The sequence below is a fragment of the Psittacula echo genome, assembly GCF_963264785.1.
Source record: "Psittacula echo genome assembly, chromosome: 26".
Lineage (NCBI taxonomy): Eukaryota > Metazoa > Chordata > Aves > Psittaciformes > Psittacidae > Psittacula > Psittacula echo.
This window is the reverse complement of record NC_137761.1, coordinates 3,833,485-3,860,823: the sequence shown is the minus strand read 5'-3', so window position 1 is coordinate 3,860,823 and position 27,339 is coordinate 3,833,485. Positions and strand designations below refer to the sequence as shown.

Sequence of the window (27,339 nt, the reverse complement as noted above, 5' to 3'; positions counted from 1 at the left end):
CCAACATTCCTAAAGTACTTCTGAAATGGGCTGGGTGGGACACACAGAGACTGGGGGCAGAAAGGAAGGATTACATCTCCTTGGGCATCTGTCACACATCTTGGAGCCATGGAAGGCTTTGCATGGCTTTGCTGAGAGACACAAGTCAGATAATCAGGACAGAGGAATGTGGCGTCTTTGGATAGCTTTGTCACATGTAAAGGACAGTGCCCTCTATCCAACTATATCAGTGAGACACCCACTCTCAGACCCTCAGATGAACGCAAGTGCACCACATCCTTTCAGCCTGCTTGGGATCACATTTGCTAATGCAAACTACTATTGTACACTGGGCTGCTTTAGACAAAGTATTTCGAGCAGGTTGAGGTAGATGATCCTTCCCCTTCCCTCAGCATTCATGAGGCCACACCAGGAGTTCCATGAACAGTTCTGGGCTCCTCAGTGTAACAGAGACATGGACACACCGAAAAGGAGTCAAACGAAAGTCCATGATGAATGAAAATTAAATTTAAAATATGATTAAGAGACTGGAGCATCATATATACTGAGAGATGGGAAGAGCAGGCTCCCAGGGATGGTGCTCATTCATCTGTTGAAATACCTGAAGGTATGGTTCAAAGAGGAAGGAATTAGGTTCTTTTCAGTGAGGCCATTGAAAGGAACAAAGGCAATGGGGCAAGAATGAAACACAAAAAGCTCTGTTTGAATGTCAGGAAATACCTTTTCATTGCAAGTGTTACTAAGCACTGGAACAGGCTGCACAAGGAGATAGGGTTTAGATCCTTGAAGGTAACAAAAAGCAATCTGGGCCAAAAGCAACTGGCTCTAGGTTGAACTCATTGAAAAACAGGTTGGACCAGACAACCTCCAAAAGCAGCTTCCAACCTATATCATTCTGTGATTTTGTGATTTCCCATTGAATAGGTTGGCTGAGCATCCAAGAAGGGAAGGAACACAAGAAGACTCAAGTTACAATGCAGCATAAACTTTAATGAATAAAAAGAGAGAAACAAAGCAGTGCATCCTGGAAGAGGCAACGTCCAGGCTGCTACAAGGGCACCTGATACCCAAGCACCTCTTCACAGCAACAGGACACACATCTTCATCTGACACACATGGGGAGAAGGGGATGAGCAGGAACCCTCTGTGCTTGCTTCAGGATGAACTCATGGCACAGGACAACAGGAGGCAACAAGGAGTCATGGTGTGGAGAAGAAAGCAGGAGAAGAAGAAGGCATCAGCTGGCTGTGATTCCAGGCAGCACAGGCTGGCACCTTGCTTGTCTCCTTCCCTTGCAGGAGGAAGCAAGGGTGCTCAACCCATCTGGGAACTCTGGCCAGCAGCAACGTCCTCAGTCCAGCACCTGGCTTCGGGCTTCCTGGTCCATGCACTCACTGGAGATGTCCAACCTGGCTTTAACAGGGCAGGCACCTTCTGCCACAGTAGCGACCACCAATGCCAGAGAGGCTGAAGCCCCCGGAGTTGATGGGCACTCCGGCCTCACTCAGGATGCTGCCAACAGCAGCAGAGGTGGAGGATCCCACGGTGGTGTTCTGGGGGAAGGAGCTGAGGATGGGTCCAGGCAGGGTCACCACCACAGGAGAGGGCTGGATCACCACGCGGGAGTCCTGGCACTGCCTGAAACAGGGCTCGTTGCAGCTGTTGGCCAGTGGGGTTGGCCCACAGGGACGGCACAGATCGTAGCAGGACATGGCTGTGGGATGGAGGTGGACCTGGGAGAGAGGGCAGGGAAAGCACTGGCAGAGTGTGAGGGGCAGCCTGTTAGCCTGCTCAGTCAGAGCAAAGCACAGGCTTGGGAGCAAGGGCAAGCTTCATAGGGAAGAAGGGAATCTTAGGAGCTGCAGTCCTCAATAGGGCCCTGCAAAAACAGAGAAAACCTTCTCCCACCTCCCCACAGTTTGGCAAAGAGAACAGATGAGTGGCAATGGTCTAAGCAAAACACAACTGAAGTAAAGACTCAGTCAAGAACAGAAGACAAAGAGAAAAATTACAAAGAAGACAAACAGAAGACACTTGCTACTTACCTCGTTCACCAAGGAGAATGCAAGAGAAGTGGATGAGGGAGAGCCCATACTGGACTGGCTTATATACTGCTCAAGACTGCCCCAGGCCCAGAGGAAGACTGCGCATGGAATGTGTTTCCCAACAAGATCTTCTTACATGCATAGCATCACAATTTAAAAAATTAGGGGGTTTATTTCTGCCCTGCAACCTTCTCTTTTTGTTTCCCTGATCATGACGTGCCCATTCAGCCACACAGGCTCCTTTCAACTGACACTATTAGAGGCCAAAATGTTTCTAGGGGAAATGACATGTCAGCATGGGTAGATGTTGCAGCCAGTGATGAGGAGTATCCTTCCTTCACCAAGTGAACAAGCCCCTTGGCCTGCAGGGTGTCCCTTTAAAGTGTTTCCTGATGCATGGGTCCCATCTCCTCAGAACCCTGAGGCTTCAGCCTGGACATCCACACATAAGGGTCAACAGCATCAGCTACCTGCTCTAGTTCTGTGCTCACTCACACTTTATTAACCATCGCCTTTCTAGCCATGGCAGCTCTGCTGTGGGGTTTAGACATGCTGTCTGAGACTGAGCTTTGACCTCAGCAGAAGTTGTTCTGCCTCTTTTGCCATCTTCCTTCTCTCCCTCATCCCCACCCACCTTTAACGGCAGAGTACCAGTGCTTAAGATCCAAGGCTATTTCCCTTCCAGCACTCTTTGCTAGAGACCATGGGCAAAGCTGGATGTACCCGAGTGACCAAGGCATATCCTGGCCAATTGATACACATCCTTCTTCTTTCCCGTGTCTTTGCCACCACTTCTGCTTTAACCACACAGATGGCTGCACACCAGGCATGACCAAATACATGGCAGGATTTTCACAGGACACAGAATCCTGCTCAGGTGCTAGCAAGGTCTATGTTTCTCTGCAAGTACAATCGGAAGAGCACAGCACAGCAGGTGCCTCCTACTGTACCTGAAGCACAACCAGAGCAGCAGCACGAAGTATTGCCTGCATGTGATGGAGGGACTTAGAACTGAGGTATTGCAGCGCCATGTCTTCAGTCTCCCCAGCTAGTCGTATGGTTGGAGAAAGAAAATAATCACTGCTTGGGACCTCCTTAAGCACAGCTTGCTCAGCGGCTGAGTGGGTTTTCTAGAAGCTTTGCAGCACAATTGTGCCAGTATCATTTCCCTACACAGAACAGTGACAGATAAAGAAAAACTCCGCAACGCCTTATTTTTTTCAGCACAAGACTGCTTTAGTGGATGCAAAAATGCTTTTCCTGCTCCATTCTAGCTCTGCACAGTTTCCAGCACATATCACCAGCACTGCCCATCTCTTTCTGATGAGGAATGATGAGCCCTGTGTGTGCATATCTATCAAATACACATTGATGCTCAACCTATTCCATCTTTGCCTAAATCTAGCAGAGGGCTCACATCTCCCTTTGTATAGTTGCTCTGGCTGACACCTCTAATTTCAGTCTCTTTGGCACTCCCTTCACATCCAGGGTTTCCAAGAAGGGTTTTGAGGAAGGAAGGGCAAGGATCAGTTGCAGGTGATAACATGGAACCAGAGCCTTGTACAGGTGGGTGTTGGACTGCACAGAAATGTCTTGCAGCAGGTCAGTGCCTTGCCTCATCAACCAGAGACAGTATCCACTATTGCTTGTTGTTCACATGTCCACTACAGGAGCTTCTGGCCACCCTTTTTGTGTTCACATCATACCACAAAACCCCCCACCATTCAATCTCTCTTCCAATGACCGTAGACCTGAGGTACTCAGCTCCTCCAAGCATGAGACAGGTTAAACATTGTCCCTAACCCACCCAATCTCTCCTGCTCTAGGTTATCCTATTTCCCACTGCACATCTTGGCTGGAAATCCCAGGAGTGAAGGAACACAAGGAAAACTCAAGTTATAATGCAGCATAAACTTTAATGAATAAAGAGAGAAAAAAAGCAGTGCATCCTGGAAGAGACAATGTCCAGGCTGTTACAAGGGCACCTGACAGTCAGGCAGCTCTTCACAACAACAGGACACACATCTTCATCTGACACACATGCGCAGAGGGTGTTGAGCATGGACCTTCTCAACTTGCTTCAGGATGAACCCATGGCACAGGACAACAGGAGGCAAAAAGGACTCATGATGTGGAGAAGAAAGCAGGAGAAGAAGAAGACATCAGCTGGCTGTGTTTCCAGACACCACAGGCTGGCACCTTACTTGTCTCCCTCCCTTGCAGGAGGAAGCAAGGGTGCTCAACCCATCTGGGAACTCTGGCCAGCAGCAATGTCCTCAGTCCAGCACCTGGCTTCGGGCTTCCTGGTCCATGCACTCACTGGAGATGTCCAACCTGGCTTTAACAGGGCAGGCACCTTCTGCCACAGTAGCGACCACCAAGGCCAGAGAGGCTGAAGCCCCCGGAGTTGATGGGCACTCCGGCCTCACTCAGGATGCTGCCAACAGCAGCAGAGGTGGAGGATCCCACGGCGGTGTTCTGGGGGAAGGAGCTGAGGATGGGTCCGGGCAGGGTCACCACCACAGGAGATGGTTCAATGATGACCCTGGAGTCCTGGCACTGCCTGATACAGGGCTCGTTGCAGCTGTTGGCCAGTGGGGTTGGCCCACAGGGACGGCACAGATCGTAGCAGGACATGGCTGTGGGATGGAGGTGGACCTGGGAGAGAGGGCAGGGAAAGCACAGGCAGCATTATAGAGACAGCCTGCTAGGTGAGAGCAAAGGCACAGGCTTGAGAGCTGGGACAGCCTGTGTACAGAGAAAGAGAAATTAAAGTGTCCTGGTCTTTAAGAAGCTGCTGCAAGAAAAGCTGTAGACCTTCCCCATCTTCCATGATGTTGGCAAGGAGCAAGGCTCTCAGAAAAGCTACACGAAAGAGAGAAAAAGGACAAAGAAGAGAAATTGACAGAGGCACTTGCTACTTACCTTGTTCAGCAAGGAGGAAAAGGCAAGGAAGTGGATGAGGGATCCTGCAGTTGGACTGCCTTTTATACTGGTCTAGGCTGCCCCAGGCCCAGAGGCACCCTTTGTGCATAGTAATGTATTACCAACAAGCTCATCATGTATGGAAAGCATTCCCTACTACTGAAGTACACTTTGATTTCATAGTTGCAATGCTACCTCCTCATTTCCTTGCTAATGGCATGCCCATTCCACCACAGAGCCTTATTTTACGTGACACAATTAGAGATCAAACGAATTTCTAGCACAGCACTGTTGATTCAGGTAATTTAGTCATTTATGGTGATCTGCTTGGAAAGCAATGTATTTTTCCTCCTCCCTCTGTCATTTTAGCTACTGGCTTGGCTTTCACAGGGCCATTTTCAAATTAAAGTGATGTGAGACTCATCTTAATTGGAAAATTTGCATGTTTTGCACAAATATATTTCCAGGTATTTTTCTCTGTTCCTTTGGATTGCACCACATCCTGAATCTGTTAATAGAAGTGAAATACTTCTTTAGGTAAAAACCTAATTAGGTCAGATACCCTGCATGGTACCAAAACTTGAATTCATTTGTCAACCTTCGATTTTTGCAAGCACATCATGGTTATATTTAGGTATTGATACGGTTATATTATGATATATTATAGCTTATTTTTTCACTACTTCCTAATTTTGTAGAATCTCCCAAAAATTGGGAGTATTTAACTCCCAATACACAACATGGCACTCTCAGAATGCTTAAAAATCATAGAATCATAGAAAATCATGTTCTTCTAAGCCAACTAAACACTTCAAGCCATTTTCAGAAATTATTTTCCCCTTGAGCCACAGAGCAATTTCTTTAAAGACTCAATGCGTGCTTTTTCCTTCCCTTCTTGCAGAAGCTGTGCTCCTTTTAGGGAATATCTTATGTTTTTAATTGGAGTCAGAAAATGAAGCAACTACCTCTTAGAAGAATACTTTCCTGACATCAGACAGACTGAGAAGTCTTTCACCAACCTAAGACTGGAAACTTTCAGACTTTATGGACTCATGTACAAACTCATTGCAAGGATAACGAGTTAAATAGGTCAACTCTTTCTACTGGCCAAGTACTGAATTGCACATTCAAGATATCAATTACAGTCCATTGTGCAATATCAATCAGTCCAGACACCTATGAAGTACAGAAAAAACTCTTCTCACAACAGGACTTTGAATCATCCATGTACTGAGACATACAAGATACTAAAACATCCCATTAAGTTTTTGAGATGAAACCCAATGGGAAAAAAAGAAGTCCTGCAGATGTTTAGACATGCTGACTTTGGAATTTTCACAGCAAATCTGGCTGGGTTTTTTTTTGTTGTTTGTTTTTTTTTTTTTAAAGCAAACCAGAATTGTTCTACAAAGAATTTCAGCATCTGGTATTGGATATGGGCTATTTGGGCTATTGTACAAGTTGCTTCCTTGGTCTAATTAGGGGTGTACTATGTTAAAGTTTTACGTACTGGTGTAACAATGTGGTATCCAGGACGTCCACTTACAGTATTCCATCAACTCTGCTGTAGGAAAGAAATTAAAGCAATTGTGAACACATGAGAATATGACATCATGCAATTGCTTGGACACATACTTATGGTTGATTTATTACCATACCCAAACACAGAAAACCAAATGCTTCATTCAGGTGGTGTGGCAAACAATCATTTCTACTACATTCAAATAGTTTGAGGTGGCAATTTTGGCTAAACAAACGAAGAAAATGAAGGAAGTCTGAAGCTGAAATATTTCCACTACTGCATGAAACTTTTCTGAAGAGAGAAATGTTTTATTTCATTCATTAAAACAGAGCCTAATACACCTAATGACTAAAGCAAAAGAAGGATTCAGCTGATGGTGAAAGGATAAAATTATCCACCCAGCACAGTTCCCACAAAACATCACACCCAAATTTGTGATTTTATTTGTATTATTCTAAGAATTCAGTTCAGAGAAAAAACATATTCATTGGGAATGCATCCTACGGTAATCACTGAGGTGGAATAAGCGATCAATACCAGGATTAATAGAAATGTTTTTATAAAATATTCTTTCATTCAAAAAAGTATATTTCACTTAGTTTTCTTCTGAGCAGTATCAGAATCTCCATCTTCCATTTACCACCATTACATATTTAGAAGCTACTGAGGTGTGTCTGTCTGCAGATCCCTAAGGCTGTGAAACAGTACTGAAGTTTCTCCACTGGCTTCTTTAAAGGAAAGAGCTTCAAAGCTGGTCCCAAATATTCATGACAAAATTTATATAGTTATGTCACTTGGCTAATACCATCACTTTAAATTGGAGAGCCATAGTTACTCCCTAAGCAGGCAATATTTAATAGCTTCAGAAACCAGGGTTATGAATTTTTTCATTAAAAAGTAGTTTTGTATGTGTCATACTAATAACCTTGTATAAGACTTCTGGAGCAGATCCATAGCTACTCTAAATTCTTATGACTATGTAATACAGCATCACTGGGCAACAAAATTATTGCTTCTCTCCCTTTGTCTCTCATAGCATGTCCTTCTCAGTGAAACATAACGTCCTCAGTTCAACTAGAAGACCAAGTTGCCTATTTGCAGAGCTAAAGCCATACATCTGCTTCCACAGTCCTAGTGAAAATTCTCATCCAGTGATCCCACTGTAAGTGAGCTCCTTCAGGCTAGACCAGGAAGGGTCTGAGACTTGCCATGACACTTTATTGCACTGAAAAGCTTGGTGTCACATAACCACTTCTTTTTCAATGTGCTGTCTAGACAGAAGTTAGTATTTTGCTTCTTATTCTTTAGGAAAGGACATTTTTGGCCATCCTAACCCTCCTTGATAGATTGCCATTCTGCACTCAAGCAGGGCTGGCATCTGGGATGCTTATTTGGGTGTCATCCCTGATTAAAGGGTCTGCCAGCAGGAATCAGGATGAAAAGCTCCAGCCACCAAGGGTGACAAAGACTTTTTCTGCCTCCAGTCCCCACGTAGCTGATCTTTGGGCTCTTATGTCAAAATCTGTAGCTGTTACAGAACGAGTTAGTCAGGGAAAGTGTCTCACGTATCCTGAGACCTGCCTTTCCCTAAAGACAAATTTCCTGTCTGGAGTTGTTTACCTGCTCCTTGTTTGCTTCTCTAATAGAGCAGTAAAAATTCTTCTCTGTAAATCCCTCCTAAATTATTAGGTGTGTTGGAGGGATCCCTAGGGCAATAACTCTTATCAGGAAGTTCTGCGTCCTCCTTGGATCAAATGTCATATCACAAGTATTCATTAATGATTTATACATTCAGAGTGCTATGTTATTATACTTGAAGTGTGGTATTGGCTTCTGACACCCACATGAATTGAGTAATAATATCTCTTTAAGATAAACAGATCAAAGTCACATATGTCATTCCACTAATCAGTTCATAATCAGGTCAGGATTCCTGGCCTTATACTGCTTTATTTTGTTTATTTTCCATTTTTTTTCCTACACTACATTCATTTTAGATTCCACTCACCGCTTACAGTCTCATGTGACCATCACATGATCCCAGTGATGCAAATAAACTCCATTCCATGGGTTTGTATATTATTGCAATGATTTCAACACCATGAAGGTGTTGAAGCCTTATAATGTGGATCTATTTTTTTCTCAGGATACAAGTCATCTCAGTGACAGATTATATTCCCTTTCTGTGAGTGTATTTTAAGAGCCAGCACGTCTTCAATGGCACAACTGCAAGCAGTGTTAGTAAGCTGCCTGTCATCAGTCTGATGCTCTTGTTCCTCTGTCATCTTTCCCATCAAGACAGATGGGCTGGGAGCTGCAATGCACTGCTTGGAAAGCATCTATAGACTCTCAAAACTACTACTTACTTCCAGCTTCAAATTTGGAACCTTGTTTTCAAGGCAAATAATTTCTAAAAATCTATGTGCTTTGAGGCATTGTGGCTTTGGCAACCAGAATCTCTTAATCTTCTAGTGGGAGCAAACCTTAGCTTGCACTATAAAGCAGGAATGATTTGGGTGACTTTTTAACTCTGTCTCCCTGAATGTCTCTCACAGTTCACCCAGCTCCGAGGCCAGACTCACGGGGATCTCAGAGGTGGGATTACAGGGAATCACTCACTCTCTATGAAGAAATACCAAAGATCATGGCTGTAATTTTATCATCATCATCAGCCATGTCCAAGGAAATTGCAATGATTAGGGAGAGTGAGTTCACATTACCCTGAAAGGAGAAGGAGTTTGGGAGGATTTGCTCCTTAATTTTAGCACTTCTATACTCCAAAGCTGGATCCTACCCTCAGACAGGTGGTATAATTTTGCAGCAAACAATCTCAGCTGTTTGGACAAGGTTGAATGGCAAAGAGGACTCTTTCTCTCTCTTAATACTGGTATTACATTGTAGCTGGGTATAAGAAAACTCCCTTTGCAGGTATAATGTACAATCTGCTGTAACTATGCAAGTAAATCTCTTTGGGCAAGATGCTGCCACTGCTCCCAATCTTGTGGAAGATTGGGAGATTTCAGTATAAAAAGCATTCATGCTCCACCACCTTCCTCTGAAAAATACTTATTTCATTTTTTTTTATATATATATATATATATATATATATATATATAATTCATCCAATCTGTGGCCCTCATCTTCTAAATCATTCCTGTAAAGCAGACGTCTTTGTAAAGATCCCAAAGCAGTGCCAGTCATTGGGAACACCCTGAAGAAGTTTCAGATTAAAGGTTTTCAAAGCACTTTGCAAACTCTCATTAATGATTTATACATGAAAAACACTTATTAGCATATTTTAAACATCCAGCATGATTGCAGTGTTTTAAAAGAGACTTACAAAGTCACCCTGAAATACATGTCAAAGTTATTAATGTTCATATTCTCTAGTTATGTATTAAGGTTCTTGCATCATACTACTTTTTTGATTTTCATTTGAAAAGTAGCTTTGTTGCTGCCAGAATTCTTAGAAGAGACAACTGATGAAACTTGTTGCAGAGAAAACCTGAACCTTCTCAGAGCTTACACAAACATGCACCTGCTTGCTTACTATGTATGCGAAAACAGAGAATAATTGTATAAACCTCCATGACCTCCTCAGCTTAATTCTGTTTGCATTTAGAGCAAATGTCTCAGAAAGAGCTGAACTACTCACATTGTAAAGGAATATTAAAATCAAGACCCTTAATAAAGATATAGAGGCCTTTTCAGAGGAGGCAGGAGAATGTTTTGAGCAAAGGATTAGGTTCTAGTACCTCTCTCATGAATGAATGTGAAGGTCAGAAAATATGCAAGTCAGGCTAGTCTGACGCATGCAGAACTTACTCTTGGGGAATAAAATAATCTAGGTAGCTAATGAGGACCTCATGCACAAAACGCTTCTTTAATCTTTCAATTAAGTTAAGAAAGTTCCCACTAAATAGGCCTCCTATTTCTCTTCTTTGTTTCCCTCTCTTTTACTGTTCTCTTCAGAAAAGCAGATCAATCCACGTCAATACAATCATTCCTTGGTAACCAACCATTACCTAGGGGATGAATTTTGATGTAAGATTTTTATTGAAAGGCTACTATTTTTTCAGCAAAGGTTATTACTCCACAGTTAGTAATTTGAAAGCATTGGTAATTGCAGATTTCTTAAGTGACAGCTTAGGTTTCAAAATACATAAATGAAGCCATGGATTTTAACCAGGGATGGTGCCTAAAATACTTTTGGAAAGAGGAAAAAAAAAACCCTAAAAAAAATCAATGTTCACTGTTTATTCTGAGCAGGGGAAGCACAGTTTGAGAATTTCTAGCCCCACTGAATTTCTGTGCTTTGTTCAGGCTAAGTGGATCTCCACTACACTAGGTTTTCTAACCCTTTTGGACACTTATCTCTTCAGATTCAACTTCAAGTCCCCTACCCTTCCAGTAAACATGGCTGTCCCAGAAAGAATGATGTCCTGGTGCCCAAACCACTGGCTTAGTTGGGGTTGTACACATTTCACTTACCCTATAGACTGAGTTGCTACACCAAATCCTCAGTTTATTGTGGAAATACCACTGAAAGAATGTGAATATAGTGGGTACTCTTAAAATTAAACAATTTTTTAACATTTAGGAGTGTGTTTACTTCCCAACTGTCGCAGATTTCCTGAGTAAAACTAGAAAAGTCATTTCAGGACATATCAAAAAGTACTTCCCTGTAGAGAGCCCCTCCCTTAATCCCTGTGCATTAGCATTGCTTTCGTAAAAGTAATCCCTTCTCTTTTGTTTCTCAGGTCTAATCAGTTTGAATGCTTGTTGTTTGGTGTGGGGACTTGCCCTTTGTTTGCCCAATGCAATCTCAGTTAAGACTTCAAAGACTTGCACAAATTCAAATTATAAATAATATGATAAATGCCAATGAGGAAAGCCTGTTTTACTCCAGGCTGTTCCATTTGCTCACCAAGTGACCTCTGACAATTCATTTAGCCTCTGTGCTTCACTATTAAACCTAGATAATAATTAGAATTAAGATTTGCCAAAGGCAATGAAAACTTAAGATGCAAAGGAAGTGTGAAGTAATATTTTATATAGTGCCCAAAATTGCAAAGAGAGTGAGTCTCAAGGAGTTCCACATACTATGGCACAAAGTAGTATTTTATATAGTGCCCAAAATTGCAAAGAGAGTGAGTCTCAAGGAGTTCCACATACTATGGCACAAAGTGCACAAAGGGCTGTAAAAAGAAGGTGCAATGAACACGAAGCACTGAGCAGTTTCTTGAGACAGTATTTAGAAAAGAAAAGGCCCACAAGAGGAGCATGAGTTGTGCTAAACCTGGATTAATGGCACAAAATGTCCCAGGTACAGAAGATTAGCATAGTTGGCAGCAAAGGCTTTCCTTGCCAGGCAAGAACATGTCTGTGGTGGTCTACAGACAGTTAAAAAGTATATATATATATATTTTATTTTTACCTACAAGCTTATAAGGTTTATCTTCACTTAGCTTATGAACAGCACATTGTGCGTATTTTAGGTTGGTACAACCGATCGTTTCTTTATCCATGGCTAAATTCCAAGACCCAAATCTTACTAAATGAATTCTGAATGAAAATAAACATATCTGTTAATCTCCCTGTATATGCATGTATGCCTTTTCAGCCCAATAAATCCTGCTGCACAGCCTAATGTTACACAGCTCCTCAATGGCAGAGCAGTGTTTAGGCAAAATCTTGGGACATTCCAACCTGCTTTTAGTTTCCTTTTGCCTGCCTAGAGCTCTCAAAACCCCTATGTCCTGGTTTCTTTAATCAGAAAGCTATACTCATTTTTTCCCATTTCTTATTATGGCCCTAAAAAAACCCCAACCTGACTAAGATGTAGTAACTTTTCACTCAAAACCAAGAAAAGCCCAAACACTACTAAGGTTAAACATAAATCCACCTTCTTACTCCAGACTTTTGGTTTTGGCCACCTGGCAAAAAGCGCCTGCTTCACTCCATGGTGTTTCTCCATAGATTCACATGCTCAAAATCAGTATGAGAGACAAGAGACAGAGCTCTTAAGTGTACATAAAAAAACCCTTTGCCTCCCTGAAGAACAGCTGCCTTCAGTAAATAGGAAAGGCTCTAACTTACGTATGTTGTGCAGAGGGAACAGGCATTCTTTCCCCCTCATAGAACCGAGCAGATAGATTTGATTTTGAAATATTTTAGACAAATCAATATAAATGCTTTAGTAATCCCCACAAGAACTGAAGGCATGGCAATGCACAGGCAGGAGTACAACCTATCTAGTAGGTGCCAGCCTAAGCATGAAGCTTTCTAACCAGGATGGAGCAAAGAGAGAGGAAAAGGGACAAAAGCATAGGAAAACCAGCCACAGGCAAATATACTTCTTTATGCAAATTTGCATCAACCTTGACTCTACCTGCAGGGCTGTGAAATGTCAATAAAATACTGTGTTTCAGCCTTAGAACTTTGCCCTTTCCAGAGCAGCTGGTTCACCTCTGTCCCTTAAAGAAAAAGCCTTTAGGGATCCCCATGTGTCAGGATAAAGTGGGAATACCACCCTTTGCCCTGAACAGAGGAGTCCTCACTGGTGTCCTCTCAGCTGGCTCACTTTTCTTAGTTACTCCAGTCCCAAAAAGTGGTTTAGCCCCACTTCACTGTCTTAAAGCAGCCATCAGGCCCTGGAACTTCATGGCAAAGATTATCGAAACTGTTATTCCTCTTTTGAAAGATTTATATTTAAAGTTAAGGGTAACTGAGTGATGCTAGAAAGGTGACATGCCCCCCTTACTTGCCTTGCAAACTGGGAGGAAACATTCCTTTGTTCATAATTATCATTCACTTAAATTTTTCCTTCATATCATAAATTGTCTGTATCTTGAGATATTAGCTGGGGTCCTAAGGCAAAAGCACTTACAGGAAATTGTAAACAGAACAAAGGATTTCAGACTGATTCTCAGTCATTTATGCAGATAAAGCATTGTGTATCAGGTATGCAACACAGCAAGTCGTATTGTACTTCAGTGTGTCCTGAAATATGTATACCTGTTCCTGGTATTACAATAAGATTTTAATTAAGAATACCTTTTATGTATTAAAAAACCTCTTTCTGATTTACAAGCTGGAAGGTCAAGTGACTGTTATGCCAGAAAGCTCCTAGATGCATTGACTGCTGGCTTTTTCAGAAGTTGCTTCCATGTGAATCCTGATTTCCCTCTCCTCCTTTAACATAATATTTCTGTCATGTTAATTTCTTCTTTCTAGAGTTTATAAACCTATTTTTAAATCCACATGTCTGGCTCATTCATAAAAATCTTGACAAACTGACAGCCTCCATTTCCTACAATTCTTTGGTAGTCTTATGTTAAAGTTACATCTCTCCTTTGTGTTAGGTTCTCAACTGGATAGAGCTATTTCTCATGTGCTTCCCCCCACCCCCACTGGCAGTCTTCACTTTAGTACTACCACATTAAAACAGCCTGGATGGAAACACCAGTTTCAGAGTACAGCCCACTGCAACCTTCCTTGTAAAACTGCCCTTTTGAACCTGGTCAAAAAGCTGGGGGGAAAAGAAAAGGAAAAAAGAAAGAAAAGCAGGAAGCCAGCTCTGTGATGCTCCCTGGCTTCACTTTGAGTCAGTGGCAAGAAGACGTGGGTGGCATCTACCTGCCTTTAATTGCAACATGGTCAAACCCTGCAAAGAGACCTGAAACAAATCCAAATGCTCTGCTGAAATACAATGCAAGCGTTATTTGTAAAAACTAAAGTGAATATTAGATAACACAGAGCTCATTGCCTAGGAATCAATCCTGTTCAGATACGATCAGCCACATTCTTGGCTTTGAATTTATTGAGTTGTTCTCCTCATCCATAAATATTCCTTGAGAATAATGGCTGTATACAGCCAAGTTTAATGCCCTGTAAAGGATTTCAGAGGAACACTCTCGTCTCTTCCACACCAGACAATGTCAGGTTTGAAAAATGAAAATAAAATCCTGTTTCCTACCAGCAAATGATGCTACTGGTGCTCCCTTGAACTCCTTGAAGGGAAAAAAAAACAGAAAATGTAAATAAAAGAGTGCTTGATCAACTCATGATCTAACTGAAATGTGGTTAATGAAGTATATCAAGTTCTTTTTGACGCATGAAGTGTTTAAGTGAATCCTGCCTGCAGGGTGTAGTACGTATTTAGCACACAATGTGAAGGTCCAATAGGTAGCAAACACAAACAGCATGCAAAACAGTTTCATTACTTGCAGGAGTTATGCATGCAGCAAAGTTTGTTTTGCAACTAATTAAGACTTCATGCAAAAAGGGTGTCACATCCTCCAGGCAATTTGGCTATGTGTATAAAAGCATTTGCTACCTAGAACTCTTCTAATCACTTTTCTTAAACTCTTCTCCTTGGTGATCCAGGTAAGTAAATTTTTAATCAATTACTTATTGCTATCTAAATATTATCCAATGATAGTTGAAACTTAGGAAATGGCAAGCGGGTATTCAGCCAGAAATAGCCTTTTTGTTGTCCTTTAGTGTTTAACACTTCAGAGGTGAAAGGCAGCATTTGCAAACTATGTTAGTGCTTAGGACAGCAGTTCATTTAAACCATGTATAGCATATGGAACACCCTTAGAACTCTAGAGAGTCTCAACTGAAGACGTGCAAGCACCCTTTTCATATTATAAAGACTAGATTTCATTAAAGAAGTTATTGATGAAAAAATATGTCATTGAAGAAATATTTTTTTTTAATACAATTTTTATATCTTCTCACTCTCAGCTGTCTCCAAGGAAGCTTCTTTCAACAGCTAGAGAGCTTGTCATAAATAATTTCAAAATCCTACAAAGCGTGTAACTTTTTTTTTCTGACTAAAAGGCCACTTTTCTGCTGGTTTTGTTTAAAACATATTTATAGTGTTGAATTTTAAATCTAGAAGGAGCATACAAGTGCTCTTTTTCACCCCTTCTCAGTGATACTAGGACGAGCTGAAAGATCCCTACCCTTAGACTGATCTGTAGTAGGAATTCTTTTTCCAAAGGCAAAACTAGTCATTTCAGATCCAGCTGTTTAGCTGGTAAAGTATTGTTGTTGCCTTTTTCTTACCTTTAAGTCAAAGGCAAAAGGTCAATTGGAAAAAGCTGAAGATGCAGCCCTCAGGATTGGAGAAGGCAACTATAGTGTGTACTAAAACAAGATGTTTAGACACATGAAACCACCTCTGAATTTTGTCTCCTGGGGTAATTATGGGGACTCATTTGGGAAGTCAGTTCAGGACTATTTTTTAGGCCAGCCCTTTGTGAAACTGATGTAGAAGAGACTAAGATAAAGTGAAGAAAATTATCGCTTCTCCCTCACTCTGGTTGCTACTGAATTGTGCCTCATTAGTGTGGGCACAATTCAGGGCAAGGACATCTTGTTAATCTGTAATTATACAATGCCCAGGAAAATCTGGCCTTCATACCAGGTACAGTTTTAAAGAGCTGTGTGATTTCAGATATAAGATACTGTAATTTAGATGGTATATAATGTGTCTAATAAAAGATGGGTGGATCTCCATCCCAGATCATACTGCTCCATTTCTAATCAGGTGAGATGAGGCAACTGGCTTCACCCCCCATGTTTTGGTTTGCCAGTGCAGTGAGGATTAAAACCAAAGTTTAAAAATTGGAGTTGAGTTTGGGTTGTGGCTTTCAGTACAGTTTGAATTGGTAATAGGAGTAAGAGAAGAAGAATAGACAAGCAATAGCAGAAGAGTGTTTTAGGATGAAAATGATGGTGATCTAGAAAATATCATCATATACTGAAAAAATGACATTCAAAAGGGTTATTTAGGAAGGAGATTTACTGGGTGGAAAAAGGAAACTGGACAAACATGTAACTATCACATGAACTTAGTGATTTCCTCTTTTGCCATCAACAATGATGTCCAGCATGCAGCCCTGTCTTCCCAAAATCTTGATGTCTCATACAGAAACTTTTTGCTAGACTAACAACTGCCTTTTCTCCTCTCCTCTTCTTGTATTATAGGTCTGGATCTGTCCCATGTCTCCCTACGAGTGCTGCCTGCCACCTGGGCTGATATGCCCTGAGCCATTTGCCCTCACCTCCAATGAGACCTATGTCATAAAATACCCTGATACAGTAATGGACATAGTGGAGCCTGATCTGCCACTGTATTCTGTGATATATCCCGGCCCAACTCTCACCACTTTTCCTCAGCAAACCATAGTGGGATCTACTGCCTTGTTCGATGTCAGAAACTTGCTTGGTTCCAGGGGATTTAATGGGTTTAGGGGTATGTGTGGTTCTGGGACAGCATGTAACTCATTTTATGATATAGGAAACTTTAATCCTTCTTTTCCTCACTTGTCCATACCCTTTTGTTATAGAACTTGCAGACCAACCTAAATCCTGCATGGATATCTGTGGATAAAGTGAAAAGCAGTACTGAACAATAAGAAAGATCACGACTAAGTTTATGGATAATGGATTATAGAAGTGCTGAGTTCCTACAGTTCCCAGTAGAGTCAATAAAGCATTGGCTTCCTGGCACTAGACCTGCATGAGGACTTGAATTTCCAAACTTCAAGAAACTGAATTTTCACTATTGATCATATTCAAAATCAGAATGAAATAAAAAAAAAAAAAACAAAAACCAAACCAAACCCAAAAAAGAATTCTCCAAGAAACGAGAATAAAAAAAAAATACATTTTCGGTTTGATAAAAATGTATCTCAATAAATTCAAGTTTTTATGCCAATATTGACTTTCTATTATCAATTTCTCCTGAAATAAAAACCACCAAATATTTCAAAATTAGATGACTAAAAATCTTGGGTTCCAAAATCAATTTTATCAAAATTCATATTCATTTGTATATTTTGTGGAGCCAGCATTTACAATTTAAAAAAAAAAAATCAGCGCTACTTGGCATTTCTTAAGACTTGGCATTTTGCAAGTCTTTATTGTGCTTTATTTCTGCTTAGAGCCATGATGCAATGGTTTTCCAGCTTATTTTTCTGCCTATATCTCATTTGATGCAAGCCAGGGCAAAAACAAATTCCAACTTCAAGCAATTGTAATAACAGGTATCTTCAAAAAATATCTCAGCAAAGAAGAACATTCTATGTAAAATCGTGGAACTGGAGATTCATTGTAGACCCTCATGAAGTCCTGGAACTCTTCTGATTATATCCTATCCATCTCATTTTGCACATGTATATTCAGCTTCTCATTCCCATTAAATATTGCCATGCAGCATACACTTTTGGGGTTTCCTTTTGCTCTACATTTTATTTTTGAACCTTTGTGAGTGCCACTATAAGTGGTATTGTCACCTTCCTGAGGCTCAACGCTCATATCAGCATTAACTAAGTCACCATTCAATATTTATAAGCTTTTAAATGTTTTGAAACCTCAGCCAAACTGCAGAGAAGAAAGATGCTGCTGGCTCTGGAGGGTGCTTCACCCTGCTCAGCGGTGGGCCAGTCCACCTCTGAAGCAGGCCACAGAAAGCTGGCAGGCTCAGCAGCACGGAGCACTGTGAAACCTCCTCCCCACTCCTCCCCAGGCTCTTAAAGATTAAGAGATTTTAATTAATTGAAGTATTAGGAGGAATTTCCCAGCCTATTTCAAACAAGCGTGTAGATGAGGCCTTTAGTGACATGGTTCAGTGGTGGACTTGGCAGTGCTGTGGTAATGGCTGGACTCAATGATCTTAAGTGTCTTTTTCAAACTAGTTATTTCTATGACTCTATTCAAAATAGAACAAATATCATTGACCAAGTACGAACAGGCAGCAGCAGGGCACTATAACCCTTTCTCTGGGTCATTTCATTGGGAGAATTTGTGCAAAAAAGGATCTGTAATGTGGATACATGCAACTTCATAGCACAAAGAATATATACTGGTCAACATACAATAATAGTTAGGACTAACGAATTATTAGGCTGAGCATTAGACCTTTTCCTCATTGTAATTCCCAGGAACAGTTTCCAACAGCCTTCCCCATCGCCTAGGGTATTTTCTCCATATTAGTCTACTCAAGTTATTGGAGTCTGCAAATTAAACCTGCCACTTCTTTTCCCATACATCAAACTCAAATTCAGGTGGCTTCTATGTGATCCTTTCAGTAATAACAAATATAGTTTTCAAAATACTTCATAAGCATTAATTATATTGGTACACATGCAGAGCATTGCGAAACTAAGCCTCTGCCTCCAGATTTAGACAACCCAGGTGTTTGTTGAGCAACACCTTCAATTTAGAAATACATGCATGAGCTTATTTTTTTTTTAGTTTTAAACAAATCACCCCGATGTTTTATTTTAAAGGTCATGGGACAAATTCCAAGAGAATGGAAGCCAGACATCTTGCCTTCCTTCAGCAATGCAGTATGCAGTACACTCAGTTTGCTCAGCTCAGAATCACAGAATCAACCAGGTTGGAAAAAACCTTTAAGCTCATCAAGTGTCACCGTTCTTCCAGCACTGCCAAGGCCACCACTAAACCATGTCACTGAGGGTCTCATCTGCACAATGTGTGAACACTTCAAGGGACGGTGACTCCACCACCACCCTAGGCAGCCTGTTCTATTGCCTTTCAGTGAAGAAATTGCTCCTAATACCCAACCTAAACCTCCCCTGGTGCAGCTTGAGGTTGTTATTCATGTCATTTGAGTATCAGTACCCTGTAACAGCCTAGCCCATGAATGGGTCTCCAGCGGTGGTGAATTTAATAGCAGATCAGCAAGCCAAACACTAATAGCTGCCATCCACCACTAAAGTTACACCACTCTTTACCACCACCACACTTGTCCTAAAGATTTAGGTGCTTGTTGTAGTGTCGTGATGGAGGAACCCTGCTCATTTGGATGCAGATTGTGTCTGTCCTTTGTTTCTCCTTCCCTAAGGTTCTGTGCAAAACCTGTGTTGGTCAACATAACCATGAATTACCTGAGATATATGTGCCAAGTGTAATTTTGCTGTGAATACACTCCACTGCTATGTGGCCCAGGCCTTTGGGCAATAGCCATGTTATAAAGGAGGACAGGCACATGCAGCAGTGCTGGAAAGCTCCACGTGGCTGTAGTCTGAAGGAAGGGAAATATTGCGGGGACCCAGATTGCATACTAGAAGTCTGGTTTCCCTACAGCCTGGGTTTTGATTTAATCAGATTTGTACTCCCAGCTACCTCTAACATGTGGAATGTCTCTCTGAGGGTCAGCCAGGGCAAAGTCATTCACTGGGAAATCTCCCAGTGTCCTCAAGGAAAGAGTTTCGAAATACTTCGTAAGTACTTTGTATTGATTTACATTGGCAAAGTGCTTATTATAAAGTTAATATCATGTAACTCCATTTAGATCTCCTGGAATCAGATCTTTACTATAAAGTAGCTCTTCATTTATATCTGATAATAAGCCTTGAATGTGCAAAGAGATTGTTCATCATCTCAAAAACTTTCCCTTGTGCAGACTCCCCATTCCCTATTCTCCACATCATCCCTCTCTTTCCCTCTCTAGTTTCAGAGAGCTTCTCCTATGTGCAGGATCAGGACAGAGTGCTATTAAATTCTTGCCCTTTGCTCATTTTCTAAATTCACATCTTTTACATTGTTGGGCTGTTCAGCCTGAAGAAGACTGCATGGAGATCTCACAGCAGCCTTCCGATACCTGAAGGGGGCCTAAAAGGATGCCAGGAAGAGACTCTTCTTCAGGGATTGTAGCGACAGAACAACAGGTAATGGGTTTAAACTTAAACAGGGGAAGTCCAGCTTAGATATAAGGAAGAAGTTCTTTACTGTGAGGGTGGTGAGGCACTGGAACAGATTGCCCAGGGAAGCGATAAGTGCTGCATTCCTGGCAGTGTTCAAGGCCAGGTTGGACAGAGCCTTGGGCGACATGGTCTAGTGTGAGGTATCCTTGCCCATGGCAGGGGGTTGGAACTGGATGATCTGAAGGTCCTTTCCAATCCAAACCATTCCATGATTTTATGATTCTATATTTGTTCATACCAAGTTTTTGGTCTGCCCTCTCAAGGAACCTTCCAGCAATAACACCTACCTACAGTTACATATGGAAGAAAAGTTCAAAATCCTCATGTCAAACATGTTTCTGCTTTTCCCACACAGAAGATTGGAACAAATAAAGAGGATGAATCAAAGCTTTTCTTGTCAGACTCCTTACATTCAAATATCAAGTAATAACATCACTTTAAATCACACATAAAATCTTCATTCTTGATACATTGTTAATACAGTCATCATTAGTTCTAGACCTTGACCTTTGAATATTTTAATTCCCATTAAAAGTCAGCCCCCCCTGGGCAGATATGTGAGAGCAGAGGTCTGTGCTGGACAGCATTTCTCACCCTCTAACCAACAGAAGCCTGAGGTCTGCCAGGGAGGACACAGGGTGAATCACATCACATTTAGCTGCTACACCCACAGATTGCTAGAAATGCTTCATTCATTCTCCTGCACGATTTGTTTACATTCCTGTGGTTTTTTCCTGATTAAATAACTTCAAATTTCCATGCCATAAATTGTCCTTAAAATTTGAGATGAATGAATGTGTGAGATTCCCCTGCAGGGTTAAAATTCACTAGTTAAATATATCCTGTTGGAGACTTAACACAAATACTTTCAAAGAACTTTCTGAAGGCTGTACAACATCTCTTCTACAGGCACCACACTACGGTATTACAAATCACCAGTGTTTCAGCAAGCTCTGATACCACACAACTCAAAACTATCTATCAAGACTGATTCTGTATGTTGGCTACTCATTAAGAAACAACTGTGCTTTAAGGCAACATTTCAAATCTGCACACTGTATTTTAGATAACAAGACTGAAAATGACAGATTTTAAAGCTTAATAAAGCAAACCTGCACCAGCTGAGGATCTAATTCTGCATTTCTAACATTGCCTTATATCTGTCATCCAACCTCTCATTTAAAGCAGGATCAACTCTGAATTCAGACCATGATGCTGAGGGTTCCCTTCATGGGCAGTTTTTTCCTCCTCCTTATATAGGATCATAGAATGGTTTGAGTTGGAAAGGCCCTTCAGATCATCTAGTTCCAACACCCTGCCATGGGAAGGGACTCCTCACACTAGACCACGTCGCCCGAGGCTCTGTCCAACCAGGCCTTGAACACTGCCAGGGATGGGGCAGCCACAGCTTCTCTGGGCAACCTGTTCCAATGCCTCACCACCCTCACAGTAAGGAACTTCTTCCTTTTAGCTAACCTGGACTTGCCCAGATTGATAAATCTGAACCCCTCTTGTTTCAGTTTATTATTTATTGTTATCTCCATTCATTCCCCTGCCACACATCTTCTCAAATAGCACAGCTTGATCTTCTCTTTAACTTGTGCTCACCTGGAATGACAGTTCAGCCTTTAACTTTTGTGCGTCCATTCCTGACCTATAAATGGTGACAATAGCTCCTTTCCCATTTTTTGTTGGACTGATGTTCCGAGATCTGATCCAATTCAGGGATTTCATAGCCAACACAATGTAGCCTTCATTTTAATTGTGACATTACAGGTAAGGTAAAGCTGATTTACACAGTTATAACCCAGCCTGGTTTGCTCCATATCTATCTCTAGGAATCCAGCCAGCATCTTCAGCATTCATAATTATATGCATATTGACAAAAGATAACAATTCTCTGAAGGCAAAGGCTTACGCATGACAGAAGGAAAACAGTTTGCTACCTGCTGCCTAATGCCATACAATGAAGAGTTGAGGTGGGTGCCTGGGAAGTGGGTAAGAAGAAAACCACTAACCTCAAGACTTAAAAGGAAAGTGAGGCCGGCTGTGCAATGTCAACTGGGGCAACCAGAGGGAGCTGTGGACACCAAATCCCACAGAGCTAACTCAGCATCTTGTGACTTTCTCTGCATGACTCGGGTTTCCACCTATAAACCAAGAAACAGGATTAACAATAGATAAAATCATGCTCTGATCAGGGAGAGAATACAACATAGGTATACTCCAAATAGATTTTACAACGTCTAAATAATTTCAGTTGCTTTCTTGTCCTGAACAAGCTAGCATCCTGATTTTCTTGTATTACAATACGTTTCAGGACTGTTCCCATCAGCACATAGTGAGGGTGGTGTCTGCCTTCTGCCCTACATCATGCCCTTCCCTTCTGTGTTCCTTCAAAATTTCTTTCTTCTAAGTTTATCATGCCAAATGATAAGGTTTTTGACAGTTTTGTTATTTTTCAGAATACAAGATCTAGTTTTATCCCAGCTAGAAGTGAGAAAAAAAGTTAAAGTCCTGGGTCTCTAACTGTATTTTGGGGTTTTTTGCTGATCTGCTAAGCCCCAGATACCTGTGGTAAAGACAAAGCTGGGGTGCATCCCAGGCCTCCACACTTGTGAGGGTCTGAGAAGGTTGGAAAGCCTTCCAGAAGCCAGCAGACATGACAAGGCCATCATACAAGAAAGTTTTACCCACAAAATTTTATCAAAAGACCTTCAGAAAAGCCTCTGTTCTCTTAAGATGGCAAATATGCTGGAGAAGACCATCCTTCACCCTCTCATGTACCCAGTCCATGAATTACTTTTTTCTAGTAGCTGTAGTTCTGTTAAATCATGCTCCTTCTGCCATAAATTAGGATTTATGAGGTGTTTCTGGAAACACCCTGCATAATTAAACACCATGGGAATGTTTTGAGGACTGAAAGTGTTTCACAAACATTTATTAATGCATTGCCTATGCAAATAGTTGTATTATCATAATAGCTGTAGGTGACGCCTAGTGTTGGGCAATAGTATCACCTTAAAGGAAATTTATCAAGGTCATTTCTGGCATTGTCCTAATTAGGCTGTGATTCACTGCCTCAAATTTTGCTTATCCAACTTTCGCTTGTAGTTTGTATAAAATCAGAAAGCCAAAGCTTCTGATAGTGTAAGAACTGGTGTATCTATACACTACTACATAACTCATGCTACCAATCTGTACGTACATTTCAGTTCACACGTCTAATGGGCAGAATTCTTGCTGATATAGTATGTGTTCAGATGATGTAAGCAAGTAGGGCCTCTTTGAAGTGAAGAGAATGAATGTTGCAGACCTGCATCAGCAGAGCATCCATCCCCAAGCGTCTTGCTTTGATTACTTCTTCATTAGCAAATGCTCCTGACTCAGCTTTACAAACAAAACTTCTGTGCTCTGAAGTTGAACTGGTTTGACCACAGAAACCGTATCTTAGCTAGGCAACAGCCATTATTACTGCTGTCCCTGTCTTACACAAGGATATAATTTTCTAAAACAATTTAAAATTAATAGGCACCAACAATATTAACATTCTATATTGTGGTGCATGCAGTCTGCATTATTCTCTGCACTTTATTGACTTTATTACATTTCTTAGTCACTCTATAGCAGTTAGTACTAAACAGACCACTAAACACAAACTGCAGGGGGAGTAGAAGAAGGGGGGAAAGAGAAAATTTTGCATAGTATTGCTACATTATGGGAGAATTCTGAAGAGTGAATTAGTTTGTAGTCAAGGGATTTCATCTTAATATGACAGCAAGGATTCAGCTCCAAGCTCTGTCATGGATCTCCCAAATGCCACAGAGTTCAAGTGAGAGAAGAATCCCGAGTGCTTTGCTAGAATCGTTTTGTAAGGGTGACTTTCATACTTGCTATATGTGTATTAATACTGATGTTTTGAACTAGGCGTTTTGATGTGAACCTTGGAGGAGAGATGTCAGGCCTTGAGCAACCTTGTCTAGTGGGAGGTGTCCCTAAGCATTGCAGGGGTTGTAACTGGATGATCTTAAGTCCTTTCCAACCCAAACCATTTTACGATTCTAAGATTCTGTATATTCCAGCTAGGAATTACCAAAGAGTTAGAACCAAGAAGCACTGATAAATTAGGGAGGGGAAGAAAAATAATCTAGACTGTATTTTTAGCGACTCTCCTTTGACATATGACATTCATCCTACCTTGTTAGGATCAAACCATGAAAATCTGAGGCCAACTCTGCCACAGCACATAGCAACAGGCTGAACATTACCCCATTTGCTACTGATTGACTCACCCCTGCCCCTATGCACATGGTGATGGGAGGCTCCCATGCACACAGTGGCTCCCTCCAGTGGCAGAGGCTACTGGGAGGAACCTGTCAAAGTGCTCATGCAGTACACCCATATTCCCAGAACTCCCTTCACCACACTCACTCTTCCCACTAGAGGGGAATTATTTTATATGGAGCCAATAAAGATCCCCTGGGCTGTGGAGCTTATCAGGAATATTCTGAAGACATCAGGAAATGAGATTCCAAAAGAAGTTCACAAACATCTGTTACTATGGCATACATGAAAATTATTTTATGTTAATAGCAATAATACCCCAGTGGATTTAGACTGCTCTGACCTATGCATCTGAAATATGAAAAACGTTCAATCTACTCATTTGAAGCTTCATAATTGGAGATGGCTTCATCTTTATTTAAAAGATAAATCTGTGACAGTTTTGCTCTTTAAAGTTTTTGCAAAAGATACTTCCCTGGCTAAAGAACACATCCGTAAACCTTATTAACATTATATCAGATGAAAAACAAGCTCTGTCTTTCTAGAGATTTATCTAAGCATGGAGACACTTACTAGATGTTAGCTTATATTTCCAATGAGAAAATCTTGTGTGTGTTGCCACACTGTGCATTGCCATCTCCAAGGCTCCCTGTGCAGTTGTGTTTTCAGCAAAGATAAGTCACCAGAAGCCTATTAATCCTTACTGCATTTGTAATTCTTAATGAAATCAGTAGAGTAAAACCAGGAAATTTCAAGATTAAAAGAACTTGCAAGTTACCATCTGCATTTTGCGTTATTACCCAACTCAGCTTTAGATAATCATAAACAGTGAACAAAACAATTACTGCAACTACAGCAGTAATACATGCAACAGGGTTTGGTTCATAAGTAATTAAGGCCTTTATACAAAGGGTGTCTCAGCTCCTCCAGGCAATCTAAGAAAGGGTATAAATACTCTCTCCATGCAAGTTTTTTTCTAGCTACTTCTCTTGGCTTGTTCTCTCCGGTGCACTGAGTAAGTCTGATTTGACAACTATAAAAACCTTGAGTTTCATTTTGCTTTATCATGATTTTTTTTTGTGAAAACTGGGACTAAATCCTGCGTAAATATTCTGGTTCTCAGGGACATTAGTAAGCATCTTTCAGCAGAGGCTTTCTATGCTAGATAAAGGATGCAAAAATAAAAGCAAGGGCTTCTCAAGACTGCTTTGGGCTGTTAATTTCATGATGGAATTAGGAATTTCAGTCTTAGTTCTGAAATATTTTCAGCAGAGCTCTGAGAACAAATTTCGCCTTTGTTTTGGCTTATCTGGCTTGCAAGGGGGTTAAGCAGCTGTTAGGTGGGTGACTTCACAGATAACTATTGACGTAAAAATCCTTGTTCAAAGTTAGTTCTGTGTAGACATGCTGCATTGCTGCTGTTCATAAGCTAGCCATCCTTAGCTAAATCGAGTCACAATAAGCTACACCAAGTGATGATTAGATATTATCATTTAATGTAACAGTGGGAATAAGCATTCATTTCTATTAAAACTCCACTAGTATTTCAATGTGTTTTAACCGAGATTAAATTAAGCAATTTTTAAGTTAAATTTGTGTTCTAACCTAGAAGTATTTGGAGTAAAATGCTATGCATGTTTTTTGCCTTCTATTTTGTTTTTTCTCCCCAGAATGATACATTTCAGGGTAGACTTGCTTTGCTCTGAGTTGAGACAAGTAAACAGATCAAGGAGCTCAGTGGCAATTCCCCTGTGCCAGCACTTTGCTAGAACCTGGTGCAAAATAGCACTGAGCTTCTGAAGTAAAGTTGTTTTCAGGATATTTTTACTTTATGCTTGGCAATAAAATAGCTTATTTATCAGAAAGTATTGCTGGCTACACATTTTAGATCCTGTATTCTACCTCTCCATAGATAAGACTGGCTGATTTCAGAGATTAGCTCCAAATTGCCCACCATTAGCTTTAGAAACTTCCTACATTTTCTGTTAACTATTTGTAAAGAGTGCTGCAAAGCTGCCTGAAGCCCTGCTTTTGTCTTCCAAATGTTCTCAAGGACAGCAGCAAACAGGACTTAACTGGGAGTAAAACAATACTTTTTCCTTATTCATCATAATAAGGCATCTTTGATTTACAAGCTTAAACTACAATGCAATACTATACAATGGAGAACTAGTTTCTATGTAAAGAGTTAACCTGGAAAAATAAATAAACAGTATGAAATGTATTTAACCTTAACTGAAGCTGAAGTTTCCTTATTTGGGCTGACAAGATTTTAAATTATGTGTCTAAATAAACCAGTATTTTTAACCCCCGTTTATTCTTACCTTATATTTTTCTATGTTTTAGTGGAACATTTTAGCACCTGAAAAGAACAGGAATCTGCAAGGAAAATCATGTAGGAAATTAAGCAGGCAGCTAAAGAGATGATTCAATACTCAAAGCTATTAAAAAAAAAAACCAGATCTTTTTCCCCTTGCTCCCTTATGCTCCATCTACAAAACACAGGCTGAGAAGCTGTGTGGGAGGAAAAGAAACGCTGTGGGAACAAGTTCAAGCTTGTCTCCGTGAAACATTATAAAGGACTGGGAGGTTTTAGAGCAGATGTCAGTTTTGGAGACGGCACACAAAGAAAGGGAGAGGTTTTGCTCTCCCAGAGCAAAAGAAAGAAAGAGAGCAAACTTGAAGTAGCAAATTAGAAAGGCCAAACAGATGAAAGTTGAAAGTGAAAGGTGGTAGATAGAAGGAAAGGAGCTTAACTACTGTCCTTCTCCAAATTATCTCTGTCTAAAGATCTCTCAGAACTGCTCTTTGAAGTGTC

General features: G+C 40.9%; 1 protein-coding gene and 1 pseudogene across 2 annotated transcripts; both read right to left on the bottom strand.

Annotated features, from left to right (window-relative positions):
* Positions 1-1,415: 1,415 nt before the first annotated feature.
* LOC308230494 (feather beta keratin pseudogene) lies at positions 1,416-1,712 on the bottom strand (annotated as a pseudogene). The gene has a single exon. The product of its transcript is annotated as a feather beta keratin pseudogene (transcript).
* Positions 1,713-4,385: 2,673 nt separating this feature from the next.
* On the bottom strand, positions 4,386-4,682 carry LOC308230484 (feather beta keratin; the record flags this gene model as incomplete). The annotated part of the gene is made up of 1 exon (XM_080635195.1): positions 4,386-4,682. One exon carries the CDS (start codon positions 4,680-4,682, stop codon positions 4,386-4,388), a length of 297 nt encoding a protein of 98 aa, XP_080491321.1.
* Positions 4,683-27,339: the final 22,657 nt, after the last annotated feature.